The sequence below is a fragment of the Dryas octopetala genome, chromosome 6 (genome assembly GCF_963921425.1).
Source record: "Dryas octopetala chromosome 6, drDryOcto1.1, whole genome shotgun sequence".
In the NCBI taxonomy this organism is placed as follows: domain Eukaryota; kingdom Viridiplantae; phylum Streptophyta; class Magnoliopsida; order Rosales; family Rosaceae; genus Dryas; species Dryas octopetala.
Genome location: NC_141371.1, coordinates 7,787,669 through 7,797,232, shown reverse-complemented (window position 1 = coordinate 7,797,232; position 9,564 = coordinate 7,787,669). Strand labels below are relative to the sequence as shown.

At 37.1% G+C, this 9,564-nt stretch overlaps 2 protein-coding genes across 4 annotated transcripts; both read left to right on the top strand.

The window, feature by feature from the left end:
* Nucleotides 1-5,301, top strand: LOC147281921 (CHUP1-like protein). Its single transcript, XM_086249032.1, has 3 exons — nt 1-733; nt 4,059-4,198; nt 4,495-5,301. The coding sequence occupies exons 1-3, from the start codon at nt 1-3 to the stop codon at nt 4,981-4,983; spliced, it is 1,362 nt and encodes a 453-aa protein (XP_086105158.1). The 3' UTR covers nt 4,984-5,301.
* Nucleotides 5,302-5,584: 283 nt separating this feature from the next.
* Nucleotides 5,585-9,463, top strand: LOC147281920 (FKBP-like peptidyl-prolyl cis-trans isomerase family protein). 3 transcript variants are annotated; one of them, XM_086246893.1, is made up of 10 exons: nt 5,585-5,842; nt 6,030-6,107; nt 6,421-6,476; nt 6,655-6,710; nt 7,094-7,151; nt 7,759-7,833; nt 8,075-8,188; nt 8,608-8,685; nt 9,063-9,103; nt 9,201-9,463. In XM_086246893.1, exons 1-10 carry the CDS (start codon nt 5,758-5,760, stop codon nt 9,226-9,228), a joined length of 669 nt encoding a protein of 222 aa, XP_086103019.1. In that variant the 5' UTR covers nt 5,585-5,757; the 3' UTR covers nt 9,229-9,463. The 3 variants fall into 3 exon arrangements, with proteins under 3 accessions (XP_086103019.1, XP_086103017.1, XP_086103018.1); XM_086246891.1 differs by having other exon boundaries at nt 5,610-5,842; nt 5,967-6,107; XM_086246892.1 differs by having other exon boundaries at nt 5,619-5,842; nt 5,967-6,107; nt 8,099-8,188.
* Nucleotides 9,464-9,564: the final 101 nt, after the last annotated feature.

The window sequence follows — 9,564 nt, the reverse complement described above, 5'->3', positions numbered from 1 at the left end:
ATGGAGAGCTCGACATCAAGGGCAGAGTTCATAAGGCCAGTGCTGCTTAAAGCTGGGATTCCTTTAGCTTTGTCTGTGGCTGGTTTCATCTATGTCAGGATTAGGGCTAAAAGAAGTGATCCTAAAGACTCTTTATTCGAATCTCAGGTGAGCTTCCTGGAGACCAATTCTCATGAATTTACAGATGATGAGGATAGCTTTCTTAGTTTTAGTTCTACTTCTACAGGCATAGTTTCAATGGAAGATCATGAACAAATCATCATGGATACCAATGTCATGAATTTTTTAGAAAGTTTTGGGATTCGAGATAATAAACCCGAATTTGAAGAGGAGATTTCGCACCTAAGAAGCCGACTTGAAGATCTTCAAAAGAGAGAATCTGAGTTAGAGATGCAGTTTATCCGCTACTGTGACTTGAAAGAGAAGGAATATATGCTTATGGAGCTTAAGAATATGTTGTTATTGGAGATGGCTCATGTTGAGTTCGTGCATAGAGAAGTTTCATCCATGGAGGCTGAGAACCAAAGGTTTGAAAAGGTGGCAGTGGAATATTTGAGAGTTGTGGAACAGCTTGAAGATTGGAAATCAGAAAATGGATTGCTTCAGAAGAAGGTGAAAAGGCTTTTGAGGAAAGCAAGAAGGCAATCTTGCATAATACGAGAACAAGATTTGAAGCTGCAAGCTAGAGAAGCAGAAGTTTTGAGAATCCATGATTCACTAGAAACTGATCACAGTACAAACAAGAGCACAGAAAGTTCAAGAAAAGGAAAAAGAAAGTGAGAAGGAGAGAAAGAAGAGGAAGCTCTGATTGATTAAAAATGTCAGGTTACAGAAATGAACAATACATCAGGCTTATAACAAACGAAACCAGCTGACTCACAAGACCAAACCAGACTAACCAAAATGCTAACTAACTCATTATCATCTAACGAGAATAATCCACATGTCATATTCCTATTGATCAAGACTAACTAATTCTTTAAACAGCTGGAACCACTGGGATCTTGACACCTGTATCCTCAACATCCCCCCTCAACCTCAGCAAGGGGACCAAGCCTGAGGTTGCAACAATGTTGGAGATGAAGAGGGCTATGCAGCCCCTTAGTGAGAATGTCTGCAGTATTCTCAGATGTAGAAACGTATTCCAATTCCAAATCTTTGCACTGAACCCTTTCCCTAACATAATGATAGTCAGTATCCAAATGCTTAATTCTGGAATGAAACACTGGATTAGATCCCAAAGCAATAGCAGAAAGATTGTCACACCGAATTAAGGGTGGATAAGGAAGTAGAATGTGTAAATCCTTAAGCACGTGTCTAAGCCAAGATAGGTCTGAAACTGTGTTGGCCAAAGCTCGATATTCAGCTTCTGTAGAACTGCGAGCTACTGAGCCTTGCTTCTTTGATTGCCAAGAGACTGGATTCCCAGCTAGATACACAATATAACCAGTGGTGGATCTTCTATCATTGATATCCCCACCCCAATCAGAATCACTGTAAGCTGTCAAGGCCATGGAACCAGTTTGATAGTGGAGACCATGAGTAAGAGTACCTTGAACATATCTGAGAATTTTCTTCACTGCATCATAGTGTGTCTCTGTTGGATTGGCCATAAACTGACAAACAGTATTTGTAGCATAGGCAATGTCTGGCCTAGTGAAAGTAAGATACTGTAAGGCACCAACTAAGCTTCTATATAAGGTTGGATCAGAGAGAGCATCACCTTCATGTTTAGCCAACTGCAAATGAGGTTTACATGGTGAGTGGCAAGGCTTGCAATGCTGCATACCTGCTTTCACAAGTAAGTCTTTAGCATATTTTTCTTGACAAATAAAAATCCCACCATCAGACTTATACTTGATTTGCAATCCGAGAAAGTAGGTTAGTTTACCCAAATCTTTCATATCAAAGACTAAACTAAGTTCTGCTATAACATTTTGAACTTCTATTGGGCTGGAGCCAGTGATAATGATGTCGTCCACATATAAGAGCAACAAAACCACCCCTGCAGAAGACGACTTGACAAATAGACTTGGATCGGATTGGGAGAATTGAAAACCAAGCGAAGGCAGAAAGCCAGTGAATTTCTCATTCCAGGCCCTAGGAGCTTGTTTTAAACCATATAAGGATTTCTGAAGAAGACAAACATGATTGGGATAAGCTGGATCTTCAAAGCCCTGAGGTTGCTGCATATAGACTTCCTCTTTCAATTCCCCATGTAGAAACGCATTTTTGACATCAAGTTGTTTGAGATCCCATTTGAATTGAGCAGCTAAAGCCAATACAAGTCTCACAGTGGAATGTCTAACTACAGGGCTAAAAGTTTCAGCATAATCCAATCCTTGTTGCTGACTGAACCCCTGAGCCACCAACCTTGCTTTGTATCTAGAAATTGTACCATCTGGATTCTTCTTTAGTCTGTAGACCCACTTACAACCAACAACATTCCTATTAGATGGCCTGGGAACAAGGATCCAAGTACCTTGTACATTCAAGGCATCAATTTCCTCTTTCATTGCCTGGTTCCATTCTTGCTTAACCACTGCTGCCTTGAAACTAGATGGTTCAGTTATGTGTGGAATATCTGTTACACATGTCAAGCCAGAAAAGAATGCAAACTCTTCAAAGTTTCTGTTTTCCATCACTGCACTAAAGCATTTAAACTCACTGAAGGCTTTCTTTTGAACTACACCAGCTTTGGATCGGGTAAGCATACCATGACAGTTTGGGCCATTGAGTTGTGCAGTAATAGATAAAGGAACATGCTCTTGAGACTCAGGAGCTGAGTCATGGACTGGCAACACTACTGAATCTGTTCGAGGAAGAGAAGCAGAAGAAGGAACCCCAGATGAAGAAATAGCATCAGAAGAATTATCAAGTGGATGAGAGGAACTTGAAGAAGTAGAAACACTTGGTGAAATAGACACAGAAGAAACTGACTCTATAGAAGAAGAAGGAACAGGAATTGGTAGAATGATTGGACTGACAATAGATTGAACAGATGATATAGATGAAGAAACAGGTGGAATCAAAGACTGAGAAAAAGGAAAAACGGTTTCATCATGGATGACATGCCTTGTTAAGAACAACCTGCTAGTGGGAATGTGAAAACATATAACTCCTTTGTAGCCTAAAGCATACCCTAAAAAGACACACTCATCACTCTTAGGTTGCAACTTATTAACATTATATGGTTTAAGTAAAGGATAACATGCTGTACCAAAGATCTTAAAGTGTTTAATGTCAGGTAAGTAATGAAAAAGCTTCTCATATGGTGAAGTCATGTGAAGAGGTTGACAAGGCATACGATTGATGAGCAATGCAGCATGTGAACAGGCATGATACCAGAATTTATTGGAGAGTTTTGCAGCATGAAGAAGGGTAATAGCAGTCTCAACTAAATGTCTATTCTTCCTTTCTGCAATACCATTTTGCTGTGGTGTATAAGGGCAAGAAATATAGTGGATAATACCCTTAGAATCTAAAAAGGAAGAGAAGGCTTTGCTGGTAAACTCACCCCCACCATCAGATTGAAAAATCTTAATTTGAGCATTGAATTGATTAGAAATGAAAGACTTATAAGCACATATACGAAGCTCTAGTTTTCCGATGTGGGACATTGCTCCACATTACTCTCAACACGCCCCCGCACGTGTGGCGAGATTTTGAGCCTTACACGTGAACAAATTGTATTGGGTGACGTGGGAGCACGTGTGGCCGTTGGGCCTTACACGCGGATAACCAAGCTCTGATACCATGATCACAGTACAAACAAGAGCACAGAAAGTTCAAGAAAAGGAAAAAGAAAGTGAGAAGGAGAGAAAGAAGAGGAAGCTCTGATTGATTAAAAATGTCAGGTTACAGAAATGAACAATACATCAGGCTTATAACAAACGAAACCAGCTGACTCACAAGACCAAACCAGACTAACCAAAATGCTAACTAACTCATTATCATCTAACGAGAATAATCCACATGTCATATTCCTATTGATCAAGACTAACTAATTCTTTAAACAGCTGGAACCACTGGGATCTTGACACCTGTATCCTCAACAGAAACAAGCACAAATGTTATCAAGAAATTGGAGGATGAAATTGGGGAGCTGAGAATGGTTTTGGACCAATTGAAGGATGAGAAAAATGGGCTCTTGGAAAAGCTTGAGTTGGCAGAAAAATCAGCTTCCTCAATCTCCAAGGTGAAACCACTCTTTTTGTTAAACATTAGAGATCACATATAGTAATGTATGTATTCATTCAGATTCCTTTTGGCTAAATAATAACTGAACTGCTTAGCTAAGTGAAATTCGATGATCAATATGCATTGAAATAGTAGGGAAATAGCTATATAATTAGAAACCATTATTAGAAAAATAGGATCCTCTATTTATGTTTTATGTGCTGATATTGTGCTTGTATCTAAGACTCTGTGGTTTGAATTATCTTTCTTCCTGGTATTGATAGTCTAACTGTTTTGAGGTATCCCACATTGCAGATTGAAGAAGGGATAAAAATTGAGGACTACGCTCGGCTGGCAAAGGAATTAGAGCAGCTGCAGAAGGATCGTGCAGCTGAATTTACGGAACTGACTTACTTGCGGTGGAGCAATGCATGCTTAAGGCACGAGTTGATGAGGAATCATGCACAACAAGAACAGGATGATCAGCAGAAGAATAGTCATTTGGAAATAGATTTTGAAGAAAGTGGAGGAATTAATGGAAATTATGGGTTAGAGCATGAATTGGCTAGCATGGTTTTGGAGCATAATGAGCCTTGCTTTGGAATTGTGACAAGTGACCAGGCTTTTTCGAAAAGGCGAAGGCTATTTCAAAGGCTTAAGAGATGGGTGGAAGGCAGTGAGAAGGGAAGAGGAAGAGTGGATAAGAAGGAAAGGCATGAAGAAGCAAAGTGTTTTGGAAGGCATTCTGTTTCAGAGGATGCAGAGGAACATCACCATACAAGGAGGTCTTCCTCTAGTGCATGACCACATAAATATTACATTCATCCTTGCTATTCAGACTTCACTTCACATATAGATGTCTCAGAACAAGGCCAATTTCTCCTTTGAAAAGCTATGAAAATTATTTAACCTCATGGCTGCATTTGAAACCAGTAACCTGTAATCCTACTGACTGGCTGATGATGAATTTGTCCATACTTGTGATAAACTGATAACTACAAAAGATGATTTACCATTCATATGAGCCAATCTTTCCCTTTCTTTCTTAGGATTACATGCATCCACTCTATGGCCATTATTCACTAGCAAAAAGAGGGTTGTGGTGAACTGGTGATTAAAGCTTTAAAGTAAGACATGCACAAAATTTAATTTTAACATGTATTGGATATAAAAAAAAAAAAAAAAAAAATTACATGTCCATCCCATGGAGGATTACTGTTAAAGGAGGTTGGAAAACTCCCACACAATTATATTTTTATGAATATTCAAAAGAAAAAAAAAAGGAGGGGGGGTCTCAAGCCCATATTTGGATGGAGCCCAGAATATGGATCATTAGAAAAGAACAAATCATTATTCCATTCCATTGGGCAACACAACACCTTGTGATTTTCTAAGCGAAAAAGACACCTTGTGATTTTCTAAGCAAAAAAGACACCTTGTGATTTTGGGACCATAAGTTGTGGATGAAATTGAGAGTGCTATCCTCTCCCTGTTTCTCTCAGAAAAAGCAAACAGCTGAAACCAACCAAAATATTGCACACCCTGATTCTTTAACTGTCACTCTGAACCCATTGCACCATGGCCATGGAGCTCTTCCTTCTTCCTTATCACCAACACAATCCAACTCTGCTTCAAAAGCCTCTCTTCCCCGTACCCATTACAAGTAATCTCTCTCTCTCTCTCTCTCTCTCTCTCTCTCTCTCTCACACACACACACACACACACACACACACAGCTTATGTTTTTTGGGGTTCATTCAAACTCTAGCAACTTTATTGGATTCACAGGCAAGAGACTCCCCAATAGGAACTCACATGTCTCACCATGTCAATGCTCATCGTCTTCCTCAGATGATAATACAAAACCAACCAACCAATCATTACACTATGAGGGAAGGAGGGCTTTGATTGGTTCTCTCTTAACCTCAGGTTTTTCCTAACTTTAGTTCCGTTTCTTTAATATCAACGCATACTTGTGAAAATTACATTTTTTTTGCTTAATATTTAATTTTATTGTGTTAAAGAAAAAAGAATCTCCTTGACATTGAATTGGCATAATTTTGATAAATTGGGTCTGGGAAATGTGGAAATTCTTGGTAATTGTAGTTGGGTGTTCTTTATTTTCATTTCTACTATTGTCTCTGCTCTTTTCATATCTTCATCTGATGTTTAATTCCTTCCATGAATGTGCAATTTCTATATACACTGGCTTATTGACTTCTTCTTTTCTAAAATGAGTCAGCTGCTGGCATTTATGTGTGTGATGTGGCTGAGGCTGTTAGCACAAGTAGGAGAGCTGTAAGTTTTAAAGTTTTAATGTTTTAATTTTTGTTTTTGTTGTTTTATCTTCCAGATTATACTTTGGTGATTATTGCTGCTAGTAAATTAAATTTGAATGAAAAAAGGAAACTTTTTTTAATATAAAAAAAAACCATCTTTACATTCGAAATTTGTGATATTCATTTACTTGCTGCAGCTACGAGGAGCGAAAATACCTGAGAGTGAATTTACAACCCTTCCCAATGGTCTGAAGTTAGTAATCTATCGTCACTTATAAAATCCTCTGCTCACCTCTTGTGCTCTCTCTATTTCTGCTCATATAGTCCTTCACGGTACACTAAACCATGTACATTGCATTTCTTACAGCTTTCACATGTCACATGTAGCAAAAAATGCACCTCAACAGAAACTCACCTCTACTTGAAATTTTCTTATCAAACTTTTAAAATAAAATTTTTTGAGAATTTTCAAAGCTCTATGTGTGATAATAATGAGATACAAATTAAGTATTACATTTCAACTCATAACCCTTTATTCTGATATTCCATGCAATTGTTTTTTTATTGATTTCATCTGTAGAAGGTTCATGTCTTTTCCTAGACAAAGAATTATATACCAATGGTATTATTCCTCAGGTACTATGACTTGAAGGTTGGGAATGGAGCTGAGGCAGTGAAGGGATCCCGGGTTGCAGTACGGTTGTGATCCAGTTAAATTTCAATATTTCAAGTATATATAATTAATGCTATCTCCTAGAATATGCCAATACTAAGCATTTAAGATATCACATATTATTAAGCTTCCTTAAGTGACTGGATACCAAACAAACCTTCGAGACACTCCCAGTAAGAACTTATATATTATGCACCTAATAGACTTCTGCAGTCTTCTCAAGTGTTTTTCCTTCTTCCTAGGTGTTAGTTGGCCTTTTAACGTCTTTATCTTCTATATTGCCCAAACTTACTTTCCATAAATTGTTAAGAACCGTTTAATTTTAGTACTAATTGATTTTTATGTTATCATCTGATTCATATGCACCAGCATAAATTGAGAACATTATGAGAGATAAGAAGCTCTCTCAGGCATATCTTTCTGGGATTAAAGATGTTGATTAACTGCAGTCTCAAAAGTCAACTACGTATATGATGTTTACATCCTGTGCAGTGCATGTTAAAGTGAACTTAACCTAATAGTTTAAGATTGCTAAAACAAGTAATGAGAGTATATTCCAAATCATCAAGTATTTATGAGGGATTTAAGTATGATCAATGTAGAATGTAAATTTGTATCTTTTTTGTAGGTTCATTATGTCGCAAAGTGGAAGGGTATCACTTTTATGACAAGTAGACAAGGACTTGGTGTTGGTGGAGGAACGGTAAGATTTCAAGTGGTGCTGCTATTCACTTGTATATTTAGTATTATAGGTCATGTTAGGAAAGAACAGTAATTCCAAATGTACATGAAAGAAACTGATACCTCTCAATATACTTTTTAATTGCAATAAAAAGAACCAACCAATTTTTTTTTATTTTTTATTGTAGAGTATAGTTTCTGGAATAACTATCTAGACCATAAATTTAAACTCGGAACATCATTTTTTATTGATGATCTTATAGCTGTTATATGCTTGGATGCTGCAGCCGTATGGATTTGATGTAGGCCAATCTGAGACGGGATCAGTCCTTAAAGGATTAGACCTTGGTGTAAAAGGCATGCGAGTAGGAGGCCAGGTGAGATGAGTTTTTAGCATAAATTTTTCTTGTTATGCCTTGAAGCACTGCTGCAGCATTACTTGAGTTTAGAATTTGCAGAAGAAAATGTACATTCTTTTTTGGTGTGTAGTGTTAGGCCTTGGGTGGATAGGTTCAGTATTAAAGCCTCGTGTAGTACATTCTCAAACATCTAATGTATATTCCTTTAATCCTCTGCTACTGTTAAGATTAAAAATTTTACAATTCCTACAGAATGATAGCTTTTTAATTTTTAGAGATCTTATATATTTTCTTTGTGAGAAGTGAGTAGCAGCTGGAAGTCTCTGGTCTTCTCTTCATTAAACTGAGTCACTCAAACAACTGCAAATGAGCATTATAAGTACCTTTTGGGTCCCAATAATTTATCAAATGTTTGAATTAAATTACTTATTTTACAGCGGTTGCTAATAGTTCCTCCCCAGCTAGCTTATGGAAGCAAAGGAGTCCAGGAAATCCCTCCAAATGCAACAATAGAGGTACCAGAATTTCATCTCCTTCAAATGACTTAATATCCACAAATCGCTCTGCCTCTCTATTTTTCTCTCGTAGGCTTTTCCATGATTTTTAGTACATTCACAGTTAAAAACAATGCTTGAATTTCTTAAATCACACATCCATGATTAATAAATGATCTCTAGATGTTGTTTCACAATTGCCTTGCTTTGCCATTCTCTTTTATCCTCGAGTGTATGCTTTTTAGTAATTTATCTTGCATATCGCGGAACTAATCTATCTCCATCACTATTCTCTTTTCAAATTATCAATATATTCTTTTCATCTTTTTTGCTACTTTCTTTCATGGACCCTTCTCTATATTCCTCTTGACTGTTTCGTATCTTCTTTTAATCTGCAGTTGGATGTTGAACTACTGGCCATCAAACAAAGTCCATTTGGGTAAGTAATGGGTTTTGTGAATTTTAATTATCTGCTTCCAAATATACATATTAGAAGATACATGGCAATTAATTCTCCTTTTTGCTCTCTTGTGCAGGTCTCCTGTAAAAATTGTTGAAGGTTAATGCAATTATGCTCTTCCAACTGTTTGTCATGTTGTTTTGTTAATGTAAATGAGGAGAGTAGAAGCTCAGAAGTTGTCGCACAAAAATATATCTTTGCTGTTATGCTCTTTTATTGTAAACCATAAAGCTGTGTTTTTGTTCTGAGATATAACAAGTGTACCTGCATAAATTGATACACTTGATATGCCTATTATGATTCTTGCAAATTTATTCACAAGTTCACAACCTCAGGAAACTTTCTTGGATTTTTTTTTTTCTTTTTTTGAGAACTTATTCTATTTTAAGTCTCCTTTTTCTGAAGTGTTGGTCCATCATTTATTTTATGTACTTTTTACT